At 44.5% G+C, this 20185-nt stretch overlaps 1 protein-coding gene across 3 annotated transcripts in view; it reads left to right on the top strand.

The window, feature by feature from the left end:
- Positions 1–2254: 2254 nt before the first annotated feature.
- Positions 2255–20185, top strand: part of LOC120735047 (E3 ubiquitin-protein ligase TRIM35-like) — a 51872-nt gene continuing 33941 nt past the window's right edge. Inside the window, exons 1-7 of one of the 3 annotated variants that reach the window (XM_040034214.1) lie at positions 2309–2497; positions 3204–3560; positions 4533–4865; positions 4951–5052; positions 5256–5585; positions 6077–6247; positions 8526–8846. In XM_040034214.1, coding sequence (XP_039890148.1) covers positions 2461–2497; positions 3204–3560; positions 4533–4865; positions 4951–5052; positions 5256–5585; positions 6077–6247; positions 8526–8846 — 1651 coding nt within the window. In that variant the 5' untranslated portion in view covers positions 2309–2460. Of the gene's footprint in view, positions 2498–3203; positions 3561–4532; positions 4866–4950; positions 5053–5255; positions 5586–6076; positions 6248–8525; positions 8847–20185 lie in introns of all 3 variants that reach the window. The other 2 variants (XM_040034215.1, XM_040034216.1) reach the window with 2 other exon arrangements.

Genomic DNA, 20185 nt, shown 5'->3' with positions numbered 1-20185 from the left:
TGTGAGAAGAACTGTTAGCAGCTGGCAGCAGATCTGAGGAAGCAGAGGAATCGCTTTAGAGAGCTGATTGAACCAGAGCAGCATCTGACTGTGTGTCTGAATAGGGAAGGTCAAATCAGGAAAGACATAAAATCTCTGCAAAATCAAACATGCGGATCATAAACGTACTGAATCAGTCAGGGCCCAGGTTCATGATGATGGCCTCTGGTGCTGTTGACCAACAGGGTGTTAATGCAAACAAAGGAAGAGACAAGGAAAGCTGTTCGGAGGCAGCAAGACAGAAGGAAGGACGGGACTGTGGAGGTGAGAGTAGGGACTTTAAACACAAGGACTAAGGCTGGTAAAGGGAGTGCACTCGCTGCAAAGTTAGAGAGACAAGACTGAGATGGTGTGGACATGTGCATGGGAGGGACAGTGGATACAATGGACAAAGGATGTTGAAGATTGATCTTACAGGCAGCAGAAAAGAAAGACCACAGGGAAAACTAACCATGCCATTAATCTGGCCTCATGATTCTGAACCTGAGCTGCATTAAATCCTCCTCTCATTTAGTCCCATTCATTTCATTGGTGTGTAAAATCCTGTATTTCCATCCCAAAGTTTAGTCCTTTGTTTGGTTCAGAAGTATCGTTTTCCTCTCAAGTCTAAAGTTGAACCATCTGAACTTCTGAATTCAGTCCCAGAGTTTGTTCTTTTTCAATCAAGAAAGAAAGTGTGTGAAGGTTAAAGGGTTACATGGTCGAAGAGATAAAGAAGGTAGACAGGAGTAATGGGATGTTGAAAGCCAGGCTTTCACACGACTCAGCTTCCTTTCAGTCTCTTGAAAGGAGAAGAAAATCCCAGGCCTCATGTCACCAAGTACTCAGTCAGGGCGAGAGCTCCATTTACTCCTATCAGCAGAGAGAGAGAGGAGGCAACGCTGTGCTGTAAACAAATGTTATTGATAATTTCAGTATCTCAATAAAAACCTGCTCTCTGTTGTCAGGAAGGAAATAAAACAGGAGTTCTATAATAAAACAGTGACGTCATCCTCTGTGTAACCCGACACTCACACACTGCACCGCCAGAAAGAAAATAATCTGTAAAAAGATTAAAAAAACACATCCATTAAATACAGGTGATCGACTTCTTAACTGTTTTCATGGCAAATTAGTTTTTTCCTTTTTAATTCCCACCAATGCTTCTGCTGCAAATTTATCATAAACAACAGAAGTAATGAAGGTTCACAGACTCAGTAAAACATCATGCCAGTGTTACAGGATAAAACATCCACAGCAGCATGATTTTTAATTCATTAAAAACAAAACCTGATGCTATGTCAGCCTCTAGCTTTGCTTGACAGTGTGTTAAACAAACCTGATAACATGAACTCCCAGAAAACCTACAGTGACCCAAACACATGGTTCTTACAGGAAGCGCTGCAGTCATTCCTCTCTGTGTTTGGCTTTACAAACTGATTTATTGTGAGCAACACGAATGTTACTGTGTCGCTGTTTCACACAATATTATCATCAAGATGTGGTGATAGCCAAATTGTCCAGCAGGTGTCACTGTGGAGACGGTTTCAGGTCGTCTCGAAGCCTCGATACACTTCTACCAGCACTACTCCACAGCTGGCGCTCTCTCTCTCCCTCTCTGCGGGGAAACAACACCAGGGCTGCTGCACTGAGGAGATGACAAATGAGTAATCTTTGAGGCAACAACAGGAAAGCAGACTTACAGATGGGAGCTGGTTCACTAGCACGGTTAGAGGAGGAGGGTGAAGGTCCTGGATCCTGGATCCAGCAGGCCTGGTTAAACAAACAAACACAAAAACACTACATATTCATACTGAGAGAGAAATGGCAGCGACACACAGCAGGCCTGGAGGACCATGACACACACGTACAGGCGAAGGATTGTCTGCTGTTTCTTTGTATGTCACGTTGCGGGGAGGAAGAATAGGAAGAATACCTCACCTTTGTCCTAGAGGTCTTTGCTTTTGTGAGGACCCAAAGAACTGAACTGATGGGAGATGCACAAGGAAAGGGGCTCAGGTCCACTGTGAGGTAGCCTCACTCTGACAGCTGAACCTCAAATCACTGTCTCTGTTCTCAGCTGATCAAGTTCATTCCTGATTCTCTTCTGTGATTGGCTGAGCTTCAGGCCTGAAGCTCAGTGCATGTTTCCATGTCGGGGTGAAGGTGGAGCTTTGTGTGTGCCGCAGCAGCCGCCTCCACCCGGAGCACTCAGGTGTGAAACTATGAGGAAACTGAACGTCCTCCTCTTTCCTCAGAAGTGATCTGTGCGCGTCTGGACTTGTTTCCACTGATCTGGTTTAACAAGGTGTGAAGCTGAACTCTGAGCTGTGACAGTGAAGCAGTGTGAGAGTGTCAGTAGATGATCAGCAGAGGAAAGTGAAGCTGCTGTGAGCTGATGTCCTGAAGGGCTTTTAAAGAGTCTCTGAGTTTGACAGGAACATGAAGATGTTTGTGGTGTTTGTGATCCTCCTGCACGGTAAGTACACCTTCCTCTCTCTGCTCTCATCATCAGCTTTTCTTTCATCTCTCTCTCTTTAATGTGTTGAAGTGCAGCAGGAGGAGATTTCCATCAAACACTGGATTCTGATTCAGATCAAACTAACAATCCAAAGCAGCAACTTTCAAATCTCTGGATTCTTCTTGGTGGCTTTCAGATGAGCTCATGTTACAATCAGCTGCTGTGTGTGTTGTTGTGTAGCTCTGTGCCTCCCATCGTCTATGGACATTTAAATTCTCATGAGTGGATCAGGAAGTCTAGTAAACTGTGATTTTTTTTTTTTTTTTACAATAGTTTCAATACAACTAAAGTATCAGGTGTTTATTTTGTGTAGTTTTGTAGTTGTACTGCAATGCTACAACAGTGTATTTCAAGCATTTGTAAACAACTTAATGTGTTCATCCCTTTAGCATTTCCAGCTGTTTAATCCCAGATCTGTTGTTTATAATAATATATCTTAGTTTGATATTATATAAGAGAGTACTGCGCAGATGTGTGATGAGGTCACACTTTAAGAGTTTGTTTCATAATTTCTTTGACCACCAGCATCTCTGATTGAATCTGTTTTTTCATGGAGAGACTAACTGTAAAAGTTGTCTCTTTCATGCCTCCAGATAAATGTCAGTACGGTGCTAAACTGAAGGCAAGCAGTTAATTTGTGTTTCTGTTTGTGTGTTCATCTCAGTTTCCCAGCATGCCCTGGCTCTGGTGGTGGAGGTGAATGAGGGGGAAGACTATGTCCTGCTGCCCTGTCGGTACTCCAGTATTATACCTGAGACAAATCCCACTGTGACGTGGACTCGCAATGATCTTGATCTGAAATCTATTCACCTACGACGAGAAGGAGGAGATGATCTTACAGGACAAAACCAGCGTTACAGCAGACGCACATCAATGAGGTCTGACGCTCTGGACACTGGAGACTTCAGCCTCACTCTGAGAAAACCAGAAGTGTATGACAGCGGCAACTACACCTGCACCCTCAGTTATGGAAACCATGGAGTAGAACGTAGACTGACAGACATAGAGCTGGAGGTCAAAGGTCAGCAACTAACCTTGATTGATTAGTTTAAAAAAATTGCCTACTTACATAAACATTCCAGTTATTGTTCTTTTCCGGGTAAAATGAAGTGGCAAACCGTCCTGGCTTTATGAATATGAGCTACAAGCATACTCTGATGGGCAAAGTTTTACCAAAGTAGAATGTCAGAACACCGGCATTGAACAAAACATTCATTCTCCTATACTGGCACCTTGTCTGAGACAATAATCCTAGATAAGCTAGCCGCATGTTGCTGGCTCTTTAGCACAGTTTGAAAACCCTGATATGTTTTTCTCACCCGTTAGTTCATTAGGAGGGTGCAAGGTTTGTTTCATCTGAGTGCTCGATTTAGCATGAAAAAAAATTTAAAAAAATGTCAAATGAGTGATTTTGTATTATTTTCTGCAGTGAATGAACATGTAAAAGTATCTGTGCACCACTCCACGAGGCTCAGCACACTATCAACTGATAATGGCCACACAAAGGATGTTTAAATACTTTATTAACACTACTGGAAGGATAGAGTCAGAGGAGAGGAATGTAAATAAAGTGGAACCCCGACTTACGAAATTAATTTGTTCCCGACGGTCTTTCGTAAGTCGAACATTTTCGTAAGTCGAAGCACCCATCGCGCCTTTTGAGTAAATGATAGCCTATAGGCTAATTGCTAACTGCAACAACAATACGTTGTTCAAGTGGAACAGCGAAGCGCAAGTACGAAAGCAAAGGGGGTTGTCACGTCATTTGGAAGGCATTGTGGGCATTGTAGGCATTCTGGGCTCAGCCAATCAGAGCCAGTGGATTTCGTTACACGGGCATTTTGCCGTTAAGTGCCTTTGTAACTTGAATTTTTCGTTAAATGGGGTATTAGTAAGTCGGGGTTCCACTGTACTAGGATAACAGTGTAGTTCACTGTTGTGGTAATGGCTGCTGCTTCTGTATGTGATCATTTTTTGTTCCTTGTCCTCTCAGACCAGCAGGTGATTGTGAAGGTGGTAGAAGGATCGGAGTCTGCCATCTTGCCCTGCAAAACGACAGCTGACCTCTCACAGGATGCCACGGTTGAGTGGACTCGCTCTGATGTAGACTTCATGTTGGTCCATGTGTATTCAAAGACACGTAACACCATCAGGGAACAGGATGGCTTTTACAGAGTCCGAACGATGATGAATGAAGACCCACTGAGAACAGGAGACCTCAGTCTGACCCTGAAATACCCCACAGATGGAGACAGTGGAGGATACGTTTGCACCATCTACAGGGACAAAGACATCCTTAGACAGAAAGTAGTGCTGCAGGTCAAAGGTCAGTGTAGTAAATGCAGGTCAAAGGTTGCTGCTACAAGTAAGAGCGTAAGAGTTCAATTTCTTATTTTATTGTTTCTTCTTAGAACGATCTTGGGCCAAAGTTCTAGTGGCACTTCTGGTTCTCCTGGTTCTTGTTGTGGTTTCTGGAGGTCTTTTATATCATTTCCGGCAGTATTTGATGTCAGGTGAGTGTCTCCTACTACACTACCCATAATGCCGATGGTTAGCAGGTGTCCTCTGGTGGCTCCTTGACTGCGGCTCACACAAACTTGTTCCAGAAGCTGAAAGAGTTGAGAGTTACAAACAGCTGATACAGAGAGCTGAAGAGAATCTCATGTGATGACAGCTGCTGCTGATGTCATCATGTTGTGCTTTGTTGTCCTCTCAGTTTACGAGGTGAAGGTGGATTCAGGTGTGAAGTCTGTCCAGCTTCCCTGCAAAGCCGTAGTTCACATACCGAAAGATGCTAAAGTGGAGTGGAAGGACATGAAAGACAGGCTGGTCCACGTTTATGGGAACATAAACGTGGACCAGCCTGAAGAACAGCACCAGTTTTACAAAGGACGAACAGAGATGAAGAGAAAACTGCTGAAATTTGGAGACTTCAGTCTGAACCTGAAACACCCCAAAGGCAGAGACACAAAGACCTACACCTGCACCGTCTACAGCAAGGAGGAAAACATCCTGATAGAAAAAAAAGTACTGCTTCAGGTCAAAGGTTAGTACACTTTCAATAATGACTATGCCAGAACTCAGCTCGTGAGCATATGTAACACATTTGTTTTGTCTTAAATGTAAAACTTTTATGGATCATTTCAGTTCAATTAAAACCATTTCCTTCTGAGAAGCTACAGTTTGATTTGCGTCGTACACTTCTCGGCCAAAAACGAAACAACGTTCTGCTACTTTGTTGGACAACCAACAAAGAGCAACACTGACACTGTGTTTCTGTCCATCATCAAGCCACATTTATTCACACCGTCAACTGTCTAATTAAGCTAATCACATGTTTAGACCAATTAGTGACTCTTGGGTGCCTATAGATGTAACTGCTGATTTTGAAATTACATAAAAACACCCATATTTTTAAGTGTTTTTATGGTGACACTATATTAATGTCTAAAATTGTCAGCAGATTTTCAAGACTAGTCTTTGGAAAGTATAATTTGGAAAGATAGAACTAACACCACCTAACCCCCACCCACTCAGGCTCAACCAACGATGAGATAGATTCACCAGGGGCAACGGGGAACAACCACCCTGAAGACCTCAGTCTGACGCTGAAACACCCCACAGATGGAGACAACTCCACCTACACCTGCATCGTCTGCAGCAGGGAGGGAAACATCCTCAAGAAACAAGTGGAGCTGAAAGTCAGAGGTCAGTGCTGCAGACCTCTGACTTTGTTTTCTGTTTCCAGCTAATGAGAAGCTGATTGTCGATAAAAGTGGCTTCCAATTCAAAAGTGCCTCTTTGAGTTTGGAGTCAGAGTGAATCTTATGGAGTCAGTGCAGGATTTCTTTGCTAAACATGCCAGGCGAGTGTTTCCTTTAGGTGGAGAACACAGGACACACCGACAGCAGTAGCTCAAAGCTTTGAGGACACACAGAAATATGATAATGAGTGGAAACACTGGTGGTTTTAAACAGCAGCTGGGGAATTACTTCTTCTGCAGAAAGTAATTAGTGGGGAAGAAAGACCATGATTTAGGTCCTTGCAGTGTGAAACCAAACACACTGTTTCCAGGTAGTTAATGTCTTCACATTAGACCCAAATCAGTGTGGAGTATTATAACAACAGGATTCCTTGTGCATACTTGTACACGAGTGTTCATATGCGAATATACCGCCAACACTCCAGGAGGATTGCCAGGATTTATACATCGGGGAAACCAAACAACCTCTGGACAAGCAGCTGGCACAACACAGAAGAGCCACCTCATCAGGCCAGGACTCTGCAGTCTGTTCTCACCTACAGGCCAGTGGACAGTATTTCAATGATGAGGATGTACACATCCATTGATCACTCATCAATGGTCTTAGATCAGTGGTTGCTGATCAATGGTCACACAGTGGCATATTAATGATCAAGGAACTGGCCTCGTAGTCCATTGTTCATTCAGTGGGCTGGTTTGAGTGTAGGTCTGTCGTGGTGCACGTGTGTGTTTGTGTTCCGTGTTCAGCCGAGAGAATGTGTCCCTTCACCTGGTTAAGCAAAATTCAACAATCTTCGATCCACGCTGGTGGCCTTGAATGAGGGGAGAGAGAGTCACAATGAACAGTCTTATTATCTAAAGGAGAGTTTTGTCATTCCTGTCAGCTTTTGCCTTGAGCATCCAGCTGGTGCCAGGGGGGGCGCATGAGATGAAGATGGTAGTTGTTTTGGTTAGTGTGAACAAACTGCATCCAATTTTACAGTAATCTATGTCCGTCACTGGTCACCAGGTTCTCAATTCCCGTTGTTCTTCTTCAAGATGTTATCCATATCGCAAAGCCATGAGCTTCTCCAAGACCTTATCCATATTGCGTTCAATAAACACAGTATGAGTACTCACAGCCCTGCCCATCGTCTATCATGTTGGCCGCTTTTGTTTTTCGATAAGCCAGCTCCAATCAGCCAGAACTCTGTTATCATGATTCCGAATTGGTAGATGTTGTTCAATGTCCTCCATCGAGAGTGTCGCTAGACAAACGACGCAACTGACCATCAAGTATCTGGCAGCAAACGTCTCTACAGGACAATCAGGCTCTCCCAAGCCCAGGAGGGTGTCAAATCTGTTAAGAGACCAGTTGATCAAATCCATAATTCTTCTTTATGTTTTTAGAGAACAAGTCTGGGAGACTCTCTTAGGGTTAGAGAATAAGCAACACTATACAAGACATGAGAAGCCAAGCAGGAAAGATAAGGGAGAAGGAGAGGGAGAAAGTGCGACCGCCTCTGTCAAGAGCCAAGAGAGAATGGATGAGTGATGAAACGTTTCTCCCACTGAAAATGCTGCGTCCACATGAACAGAATCAGCCTTTAGGGCACATTTTTGGACGTTTTCATATATTTGACCAGGTTTTTACAAATAAGAGCTGCTTCATCCAAAGTGGGATGGATGCCGTCTCTCCTAACAACACCAGATTTAATCCTGAAAGTTTCTCAATTATCTAGAAAGCCCACATTGTTTTTTGGACACCACTCAGACAGACAGCAAGCTAAACATATCAACCCTTGTCTTGCTGGGGAGGGGGCCAGATAAAACCACATTTTTTGAATGTGGACTAGCAGTTTAGCTGCTGGTGCAATGTTTAGGAATCAGCTTAATAAGGCCAGGGGAAGCGATTGGAAACACTGGAAATGGTGGACTGGAGCTGTCCTCCTGAATTACTTCATTTTATTTATTCTAGAAACTACTCTGCAGGAGGATTAGAGTAAAACCTTTTCATGCTCTATGCAGGCAGTGCAGATGCACAGGGCCCTTTTAGCCTCCAGACAAAGTAACAAATCCTCTTCACACATTTGTTCAGCATCTCCAACAGCTCAAAAAGTTGCTTTAACTTTCTGTCCTGTTGCCTTCTGCTCTGATCTGCTTCTGTCCTTCAGCTTTCTCTACAACTCTGAAAACTTGCTGCTGCTGTCTGTACAGCTCATCTTTTGTTTGTTGTCCTCTCAGTCTGTCAGGTGGAGGTGGATGAGGGGGTGGAGTCTTTGGAGCTGCCCTTCAAAACGACAGGAAACCTGCCTAAAGACGTTGTAGTGGTGTGGAGGGACAGTGATGACAGGAAGGTCCATGTATATGAGAACGGCTCTGACCAGCTTGAAGAACAGCACCAGATTTACAGAGACCGAACAAAGATGAATGAAGACCTGCTGGGAACTGGAGACCTCAGTCTGACCCTGAATCACCCCACAGAGAGAGACAGTGGAGAGTATACTTGTATAGTCAACAGCAGCAGTGTCATCCAATACAAAATAATCCCGCTGAAAGTCAAAGGTATCTGTCTGTCTCTGTCTTCATGTTCATATTTAAAGATTCTTTAGTTGTCATGTGCATCGTTATACAAGTGCAACACACAGTGAAATGTGTCCTGAGAAGCTGCTCGACTGTGCAACAAAACAAGAAAGAGAACATTATATACAGTGAGTGAATATGTACAAAGAGGACATTATGTGCAGTAAGTGAGTGAATTATATACATTATATAAATAAAATAAAACAATCTGTAAATTTACAGTTTAAATCTCAGAATGTACTTTGCATGAGTGGCGTGTTAAAGTGTCCTGTGCTGTAGTGAAGCCAGAAGGATTGATTGTTAATTTATTTCAAACATGTAAACAATATACAGGTACATTTAGAAAAGAAAATAAGAGAGAAAAAAAATACTAGATCAGACATGATATCAGAATGTGGTAACAATAAGTCCTGTCTCAGTCACGTATGGTGGGGGCATGTCCTGATTTAGCACACAGATGGCCTCAGGATAGAAGCTGCTCTTGAGTTTCTCTGTTTTTGTGCACACGGTGCAGAACCTTCTGCCTGATTGCAGTAATTGGAACAGTTTTTTGCTGGGATGTGACAGGTCCTTCAATAGCTGGGCTATTGTCCAGCACCTACTGGTGTAGATGTCCTGTTGGGAGGGGAGAGCAGCCTTGCAGCAGCGTTCTGCTGTACAGATCACTCTCTGAAGAGCTTTTTGGTCCTTAACATAGCTGTTCCTATACCAGGATGCGATGTTCTGTGTGAGGATGCTCTCCACAGCGCCTATATAGAAAGGCCCGAGGATCACTGGAGAGACCCCAAACTTCCTCAGTTGTCAGAGATGATATTTGTGTGTGTGTGTCTCTGACTGTCTTGTGTCTCCTCTGCAGGGAGAGTTCAGGTCCAGGATCAAACGGGGGACATCAGGAACAGAAGCAGCTCCATTGATCCGACTCCTCTGATGGCTGATCAATCAGTTTTGATCTGTGTGTTCTTTGATTATTGATCAGTGATGTCAGAGTGGAGTCAGTGTGATGTTGTTGTTGTGTGTTTGAGACTTTTAGTGTCCATGAAGGTCTCTGCTGCCGTAGATCCTCTGAACTGTGACAGAGGTCTCACTCTGGAGGAAACTCTCAGCACTTTCCAGCAGCTCCTCCATCATGGAGGACGTTCCCTCACTGTAACAGGTGGAGGAGAGAGGAGAGGAAGCACAGGTGGATCCTCTGAGGAAGAGGAGCCTTCCTACAACCACATGATCACATGACCAGAATGATATAAGTACAAAGTCAGATTAATGGGTTTGCAGGTGTCCTTAAAGTCAGAGTTCTCAGATGCAGAAAACTGTCACTCTTTTTACCTGTTATGTCACCGTGGTAACTGAATGAAACACTGCATTTATGTCAGGTTTTTTTAATTGTTTATTTTTCATTTTATTTTTTACATGTTTAAAGTAAAGCAATCAATAACACATCATTGTAGTATTAAAGGATCTCTCCATATGTTTCCATTTAAAGGTCAGTCTCACACAAAGCAGACCAGTGATTTTACTTTACTTCCATGTGATGTGTTGTTTGTATGTCTTTTGACTTCATGCTGGTCATACTGGGTTTTGTGCCATTTTTGAGTTTTGCTTTTGTATTTATTTATTTATTTTAATTTTGTCCCAATTGCTAGTCTTGGTAGCCGGGGATCAGTCTGCCAGGGCCTCCACTCTGGCCACCGCCTGGCACACATTGCACCTGACACTACGGCGCCTCCTGTAGGTGGTGGGCCTGCAGGAGGATGGGCCCATGTCCCTTTTTTCGGGCTGTGCCCAGCCGGGTCCCATGGACTATGGCCCCATAGGGGGCAGATTTGGAGGACCATTGGCTGAGATTTGGAAGATCCATGGCCTCCAAATATGAGGGTCCTCCAAATCTGAGACAGGTTCTGTGTTTTCAGTTTTGCTTCTGCCCTGCCTCATTTTGTCAGATTGGTCCCAGCTGTGTTTCCCACCTGTGTCCCATTGCCTCATCACTCTCTGGTGTGTTAAAGACCTGTGTTTTCCTCTGTCCACTGTCACGTCATTATCCTTCGTTGCTGTGTGTTTCTGCAGAGTCCCACGTAAATCCAAGTTTTCTGTTCCAGTCTTAGTTTTCCAGTTTCCTAGCTTTAGTTCCATGTTTCTAGTTCCTAGTTTCCTGAGTTTTGGTTATTGGTGCTTTTATATTTGAATGGCTTGCTATACTAGTACAGCTGCCTCCCTATCCCTCTGTGTCTTGTGAGTCCTGCATTTGGGTCCTCATCTTGCTTGCCACTAGGGCTGGGCTATATCATACCGTTCACGGTAATACCGGTGTAATTTTGGGCAACGATAGGAAAATGAAATATTGCGATAGAATATAGGTTAAACGCGCATGCGCAGTGCCTATGTTTACATACGCACATGGCGGCGACGCAGAACAAGAAGAGCGAAAGTGGATCGTTAAATGAAACGGATGAACCAGAGTTGGTTTGTAAAAATGCTGCAACTTCAGTGGTGTGGGACTGGTTTAGCTTTAGTCCCTCAGATACACAACAAAGCACTATTTTTGGTAGAGCGTGCTAGCGGGCCGTTGTTATTACCGCGTTGTTTGGAAAATACGGCACACTTAAAATCAACCCTTTGATTTCCACTGGAAATGCCTTTTGGTTAAACTGTCAGCAAGGAATTTGCATTTGCACTGTTACATTTTTATATAACTTTAATGCACTTAAAAAACAGCTGCTTGTTTAAGTGAAAATACATTGATGGGTTTTTTTTTTTTGCACTAATAAAGTTGTGGAGTTGTAAAGTATTTTGTCTAGTGTCAATTATATCATCAGTTATATCGTTATTGCAAATTTTCAAATGTATATTGTGATAAATATTTTTGGTCATATCGCCTTGCTCTACTTGCCACAGCACTAATCTTGACATACTGTATAAGCAGAAATCATATCGATCCAAAGGCACATTTATCAATTCAAGTAGACACAAACCTCAAGCTTATCAAATTTATTATCATGTAATTTATTAATCAACTGGATGAAAGATCAACCAAACATATTTGCAGAAAGTAACAAGGAATGAATATTGGGTAACAGTACTGAACACGTCCTGAGTGTGTTTGGATGTTAGTGTGCACGTGTGTGGAGTTTTCTGTGAAAACAAACTTGTGTGACCTTTTTGCCACAATTTCTGTGGCTGTGGGTGCTGTCTGTTGATCGAATGTGAAATGCTTTGCATTAAAGCACTCACAGGTCAGAATTTGTTTTGCTGTGCACTGGCAGCTGACGTCCCTGTATGTCAGTTCTCCTTGAAAGGTTCACTGCCTGATGTATCCTCAGTGGATGGAACTGATGGCCCATCTTTAGCCATCTCCTGAACTGCTTTCTCAACTGCTTCAAACAACTTGATTGCCATTTCTGCCTTTTCAGAATCTGGATTTAACAGGAAGCCAATGAAGGGAAACCAAAACGGGAGAAATCTGCTCTCTCTTTCTAGTCCCTGTCAGGACTCTTGCTGCAGCATTTTGGATTAACTGAAGGCTTTTCAGCAAGTTTTTTGGACATCCTGATAATAATGTATTGCAGTCGTCCAGCCTGGAAGTAATAAATGCATGAACGAGTTTTCCAGCATCACTCTGAGACAGGATATTTCTAGCAGTCTTACATATTTGTTTAATATGTGCGTTGAAGGACATGTCCTGGTCAAAAATGACTCCAAGGTTCCTCACAGCGTTACTGGTAAGGTAATGCCATCCAGAGTAAGAATCTGGTTAGATACCATATTTCTAAGATTTTCAGGGCCGAGTGCAATAACCTCAGTTTTATCTGAATTAAGAAGCAGAAAGTTAGCAGCCATCCAGGTCTTTATGTCTTTAAGACATTCCTGCAGTTTAACTAATTGGTGTGTGTTATCTGGCTTCATTGTAGCAAGTACATAAGCTAGAATAATTTAAGTTGGTTATGAGTAGTTGGGCTAATTCAGAAGATATCAGATTCGGCTCTAGGAGGTGAGTGAAGTACAATAAATATACAACCACAGATATTGTGATTACAGTTATTATTTATAGTGAAAATAAAGTGCAATTACCAAATACCAATATTTACAAATTCTGCAGACAGGAAAAAGATAAAACATAATCCAAGCTTGTAAAATATCCGCTGCACAGCGGTGCAGCAACCTCGTCCAACCTCTGGCAAACAATGTCCATAAAGTTTATTTCATGATTGATATAAGTCCAACGCGTATGACAGTCTAGACAGGTTGAAATTGGAAGTATGATGATCAGCACTAAGATTCCAAGACTGAAATCTCGAAAGTGAGATTTGGGGGGACTGAAAACCAGGGGGGGAGAGTGTAGGCCGCAGCAGCCTCCTACCAGACCGCAGGAAGTTGTAGCTGGGGTTCTGGCTCGTTGGGCCTAGCTCGCCATCCAAAGTAGTGGTGTCGCTGTGGTCTCTCCAGGGCACCACTAGCCTGCACTATAATCACAAGACCACTATTAGCAAAATTCATCTAAATTTCCCAAGCTAGCTTTAGTTCCAGTGTACACAATAAAGTTCATGAGAAAATACAACAAATACATATCCAACCATTGTAATGAATTAAAATAAATGACAATCTCAAATAACAAAACTACAGCCACGTAACGTGAGAGTAGTAGTAATGTAGTAGGCCTCAGCCTCAGCTATCCCATCAGCTAATAGCACTGGCATACTGATACAGGTTACAAATACAAACAAACATTCAGGCTCAACTCACCATTCACTACGTGCGATGTCACATACGAGCCCCCACGCATCTACCCGCGGCGGTATCAAAGTACTGTTGAACGCAATCCAAAATTAATTCAAAGACAAACCAAGATAGTAAACAGCGAAGAGCGCTCGCCCCACGTACGTGTTGCTTCCATCCGCTAATGCCTCTCCCCCGCGTCTTTTCGAGGCGACAACCCGGAAGGCATATAATAGTGCCTCGCGAATGTGATTGGTCACAACAGGCACGTGCAGACTCGCGGCGTGGCGTGCGTCACGACGCGTCGCGATGCCTTCACGGACACACTCCGGTTGGAATCTTAAGATTCCGATTTAGTTATAGATGCAGTTCTTTCTTATTTTTATGTGGGTTACATCCTCCCCGCCTTAACCATGCACGTCCCGTCGCATGTTAAACACTAAACAACGTGAACAGACGAAGGACAGCTAGCATTATGGCCCAAAGCATCGGAAAGACTATGCAACATCGTTTGGACAACGGAAATCAAAGGATTACCACGAGTGAAATAGTGAAGTCGATCAGGTGGTGCTCTTTGTCGTTGTGAACGTCTTAGCCCATCACCTATGTCAGTGTCCTGCTCAATAACACTAGACTCTTCAGGAGAATCTTCAACGGCAACGACAGGAATGTTGACAAGTATGTCTCCATTTCCAGGTAAGTTTTCAGGTAAGCTATTTCTGTTTTCAGGGTGACTTTCAACAAGTTCAAGTAGAATGTCTTCCACATCAGAGTCAGATTGCCCACCACCAGACTCCACTGCTGGAGGAAGAACACTGGACACAGAGGCTGGTTCTCCTTGCACTTCCACTTCAACTGAAGGATCCAAAATCAGTGGTCCTAGGCTCCCACCATCAGATGAATCTGGAAATTGATTCTGTTTTTCCACAGTGAAGTGCAACGTTGGAGGATTAACATACAATGAAACCAAGCTCCCTGTGTCCTCATCCTCAACCAGAGGTTCTGTGAGGGAATTTAAATCCGGGTTCTGCTGCAGAGTTCTTGGTCTATGAGGAAGTAATTCCAAGTTAACCTCACTGTCCGTGAGGAAGCCGCATGGAAGGAGGAGGTCGCGGTGAAGGGTCCGCATAGGTCCATCGCTGTTCTCAGGTTTTACCTTGTAGACCGGGAGGTCCCCAGCCCGATGGACAACCACATAAACTTCTTCCTCCCATTTATCTGAAAGTTTATGCTTCCCTCGAAGGCGGACGTTCCTCACAAGCACATGATCACCTGGTTCCAGTGCTGATGGTATCACACGGTTGTCAAAGCGTGCTTTATTTCGGTCGGCAGCCTTTGTAGCGTTACTGGAGGCAATGCTGAAACTTTCCTCCAATCTCAATTTGAGTGACTTAATGTACTGTGAGTGACTCTTTTGCTTGGATTCCCGCAGTGGCAGATTGAACGCCAGGTCCACAGGTAGACGAGGTGTTCTACCGAACATGAGTTCGTAAGGAGTAAACCCTGTAACCTCGTTCCTGGTACAATTATAGGCGTGAACCAGCGGTTTCACATGCTCTTTCCACCTTGTTTTTTGTTTTGTCTCCAAGGTCCCCAACATTGCCAGCAACGTCCTGTTGAATCGCTCCACTGGATTTCCCCTCGGATGGTAAGGGGTTGTACGGCTCTTCTGAATGCCTGCAAACTCACACAATTCTTTTATTAGTCTTGACTCAAAATCTTGCCCTTGGTCGGTATGGATTCGCTCAGGAATGCCATAATAAATGATATAATTCTCCCATAGACACTTCGCCACAGTTCTTGCCTTTTGATTGGGTGTTGGAATGGCAACAGCGAATTTAGTGAAATGGTCAGTCAGGACTAAGATATCACGAGTGCCACTAGTGTCAGGCTCAAGAGCAAGAAAATCCATACACAAGAGCTCAAGTGGTCGCGATGTTTTTATGCTGACAAGTGGAGCAGCTTTTTCTGGCAAGGCTTTTCGGCGCACACAGCGGCCACAAGTCTTGATCTTCTGCTCAACATCCTTTGCCATTTTGGGCCAGTAGAATCTTGTACGGACAAGGTCGAGTGTACGTTCAATCCCCATATGGCCCATGTCCTCATGGAGACTCTTCAGGACTGATGGTCGCAGCTCCTCTGGAAGGACAAGCTGGTATAAAAGGTCTTCATTGTCCTGTCTCCTCCTGTACAGAACTCCATCCACCAGCTCCAACCTGGACCACTCTCTGAGCAGGAACGGAAGTTCAGGGAGCTCAGCTCTGGCTGTTGGTGGAATCCTCTCTTCCGTCTCAAGCTGGTGAATAAGCTCTTGAATACAGGGATCTGAGTGTTGTCTCTCTTTGATGTTAAGAGCAGAAACGACAGGCAGCTGGTGAAGGTCCTCGGAACAGTAACTGTCAGAGATGGTATCAACTTGAACTGACAAAGACTCGACAAGTGTGAGGCCAACCTCACCGCAGTCACCCGGCCGTGTGGCTCTGACCAAATGACTTTGGCAGATTGCTCTCACAGTCTCCTCTGGGAGGACATCAGAATCAGCTGTGTGTTGAGAAATGAAGTGACGGATGAGTTCATGGTCATTGGAAACTTCATCATTGGAGCAGGGGTAGGGTCATCGCGAGAGCGCATCAGCGTCGCAATTTTGTTTGCCAGCTCTGTACAGAAGTTTAAAGGAGTACGTTGACAATGCAGCCAACCAACGGTGTCCAGTAGCGTCCAGTTTAGCTGTTGTCAAAACGTAGGTCAATGGATTACTGTCCGTCACCACTGTAAAATCTGCCCCGTACAGGTAATCTTGGAATTTCTCGGTCACACTCCACTTAAGGGCGAGGAATTCCAACTTGTGGGCTGCATAACGGCTCTCACTCTGCGACAATCCGCGGCTAGCATAAGCTATGACCCGGAGTTTCTCCTCTTGCTCTTGATACAACACAGCTCCAAGTCCGGTCACACTCGCATCGGTGTGCAGAATGTATGAACGAGACGGGTCTGCAAACCCAAGAACCGGGGCAGTTGTAAGCTTCTCAATCAGGGTTTCAAATGCAACTTGACAGTTGGTATCCCACCTCTCCCCGAAGAGTTGGTTTGGCCTGTAGGTGGGTATCTTGCGAGCTTTCACGGTCTTTGATCTTTGAACTGGAGAATATCCACGAGTCAGGTCATTGAGGGGTTTGGCAATGATGGAATAGTCTTTTATAAACCGGCGGTAATAACCAGCAAAGCCCAGAAAAGACCTCAATTGTTTCAAAGTCTGTGGAACTGGCCATGTCTTGATGGTCTTTATCTTCTCGGGGTCTGTTTGAACTCCTTCCTCAGAGACAATATGACCCAAGTACTTTACAGACTTTTGGAAGAATCGACATTTCTCCGGTGCCAGTTTCAGCCCATATTCCTTCAACCGGTTCAGGACTCTCAGCAGCCTTCGTTCGTGTTCCTCAAGAGTGTCCGAATAGATGATTAAGTCATCCAGGAAAACGAGCACTTCCTTTAGGTGAAGGTCCCCCATGCATCGCTCCATCAAGCGCTGAAAGGTGCTTGGGGCGTTGGTAACACCTTGAGGCATTTGGTTAAACTCCCAGAACCCAAGAGGAGTCACAAAAGCAGTCTTTGCCTTGTCTTCCTCCTCCATCTGGATCTGGTAGTAACCGGACTTCAGGTCGAGTACTGAAAACCACTTAGAACCAGTGAGTGCTGAAAAGGATTCCTCCAAATTAGGTAAGGGGTATGCATCCTTGATGGTTTGAAGGTTTAGTTTCCGGTAGTCTATGCACAGCCGGACCTCACCGTTCTTCTTCCTGACCACCACGATAGGCGAAGCAAAAGGAGACGATGATTCCCTTATAATGCCGGCTTCCAGAAGCTCATGCAGGTGACGGCGGACAGCTTCAAAATCTTGTGGATGGATTGGCCGGGCACGTTGCTTGAACGGTGTATTGTCATGGAGTGGAATATGATGTTTGACAGCTGATGTACATCCAAATCCAAGTCATGATGCGAAAAGACCTCCGAGATGTCATTCAGCTTGCCTATGACTCGCGTCCTCCATTCAGGTGACAGTGGGGAATCACCAAAATCAAAATTCAGGCTGGTGATAGTGTTCCTGACTGGAAGTTGGGTCACGCGATATTCAGACAAGATGCAGTGGTAGGTTTCCAAATCCGCAATGACACTGTGAGGTGGAATGAAGGTATCTTGCTCCGACTCATTTGTAATAACCACGGGAACCTTGTATGGAGAAAGAACAGGGAAGTTGATGAGACAACTGCTGACGCACAAACCCCCAGGTAAGGTGGAAGCAGGATGCTGTAGGAGAACACTCTGGCTAAACAATGGGGTGGAAACTTTGGCAGAGCCCTGGATGACAATAGTGCGGCCGGCCGGAATACGCACTGGAGCTTTGCTTAGTAGCCTCACATTCCCAATGCTGCCATTCTCCTTCTGCTTGTGTGACAGCTGTAGTGTTTTCAACACCGCTCTGTACCCATGAGTGCTAGGCTGATAGCTCGGATGCTGGTTAAGATGCTGTTCATACAGGGGTTCCAGGGTGTTCATCCCAATTAGCACAGTGGCGGGGACGTCAGGGTGTACGTCCGGAACAACTAGAGCCAATGTTGTTACTTCATATTCTTCACCAACAAAATCTCTGGGGAACTTGACGGAAATCTCAATGTATCCAAGATATGGAATGGTTTGACCCGCAGCACCTTCCACCTGGAGAAGATCATGGAGTGGTTGAATTTGTTGTTCATGAAGATGATTGTTGTAAAAGGATACAGGTATTGTAGTAACCTGTGATCCTGTATCAAGCAGGCATTTCTGTGGATGGCCTGCTAGGATCACCTCTGTTGTGCATCTTGACCCAACTAACCCATGAGGTAACATTGTGGTTGCCTTCGGACAAGTGTGTAGGTCTACACAGTGAATAATTTCCTCCTTGTTCCTTTCTTCCTTTGCGGGACAATGTGGGTCCTGCACAGTTCCTGTACGTCCCATTACAGGAACTGTATCTAGTTTAAATGTCCAGTTGATGAATTCCGCTTCTGCCATTTTGGTTTCCTTTCACTGAACTGTTTGCGTTTTGCATTGACCAATGCAGAATTGGGTCTGTTCTCACACTGTGGTCTAATGTGTCCATCTTCCCCACACCTGAAACAGAAACCAGGCTTGGGGTTAGGTGATATAGTCCCCTGTGTATCCGTTCTTTGCTTCTGGTGCTGCTTTGGAACAGGAGTACAGGACTGATGGGACTGGGAGGCAGTTAAGGCGGCAAGTTGCTTTTGTATCTCCGCCATCTGCTGGGTGAGAGTGGACAACGCAGCACAGACCCCCTTTTCTTCTTCTACTGCGAACTGAGCTTGAGCTGCAACTCTGTGTCTTGGTGTTCCCAGATGTTGCTTCATCCTCAGAGTTTTGCTAGCTTCTCTGTCTTCTTCAGTTCTTAATAGGAGTAACAGTTCTGCAAAAGAAGGTGGGTTGGATTTTCTCTGTTTCAGCTGGAGCTCAGAGATAAGGTTACTATCCCAACATCCCCTACAGAATTGGCTGAGCAGGTGCCTGTTCACTTCACCCTGCTTGACTCCTCCCCGCTTGACAGCTAAACTCAGGGCCACCTGAAGTCGCTGTAGGTAGCCGGATGGTTTCTCACCCGAGTCTTGCAGTGTGTCCATGAACTTTGCATAAAGTTCTTCCCCGTCCTGTACAATTCCATAAGCAGAATCAAGATGTTGAATATAAGTCTCTGCTGGTAGGTCGGGGTTAAGGTGCTTGATTATGTCCGCTGCAGGTGGTAAAAGACTATCAAGGATGTGTCTGGATCTTCGCAGTTCTGAAATGGCTGGATCCTTTAAGATGAGATCCACTCCAGAGCGCCATGTATCATAGTCCACCTCATGCTGTGGGTGTGGCAGTCTCCCAGAAAACATGCGCAGCCTATGGGATGAACGTATGTTTACCTCTTCGCTCTTTACTATATGCTCCACAACATACCTCTGTACTTCAGGTGGATTTAACTCAGCTGCAGACATACTGATAGAATGTCCTTCTGTTGTTGTAGGATGTAGGGCAGCTGAAGAAGTGACAGGAATAGCCATGTTGTGGGTTTGTTGATCCGGAGTGGCAGCCATTTTGTGTTCAGATGCGGCAGTGCATTCCTGCTTGAGCCCTTCTGGTCTTCCTGGGTGCAATTCTGAAACAGCTCCATTTATTTGGGTCATTAGTTCTTGAAGAACTTCAGCAAAATCCTGACCAGACAATTTTGCTACTTGTTTTAAGTCAGCTAAATAAGTCTTAGTCTTTGTGCACCCGACAGTAGCCGCATAGATTTTAGACAAGCTTTTATATGATATTCATTATTTAAGGGCCTTAAATGTATATGGCAGAATCGGACCCAATAAATCAAAAGCAGACCCCGTTTTTAAACTCAACGACGAGCATATTATTAAACTCAGAACCGGGTGAGTTTATTGGCACGGAGCGTTCAATAGCACCATACTGGAGAAGAAAATCTTCAACCTCCTCAACCTCACATGCGGGGACGCCACTGACCAATACCGCGTTTGGTATTTTAACACCTAATGACTCCAACAAGTCCATGTTCATAGTAATATGTGAGA

Source organism: Simochromis diagramma, unplaced genomic scaffold (genome assembly GCF_900408965.1).
Source record: "Simochromis diagramma unplaced genomic scaffold, fSimDia1.1 OVJJ01000747.1, whole genome shotgun sequence".
Lineage (NCBI taxonomy): Eukaryota > Metazoa > Chordata > Actinopteri > Cichliformes > Cichlidae > Simochromis > Simochromis diagramma.
This window is presented reverse-complemented; position numbering and strand designations above follow the sequence as displayed.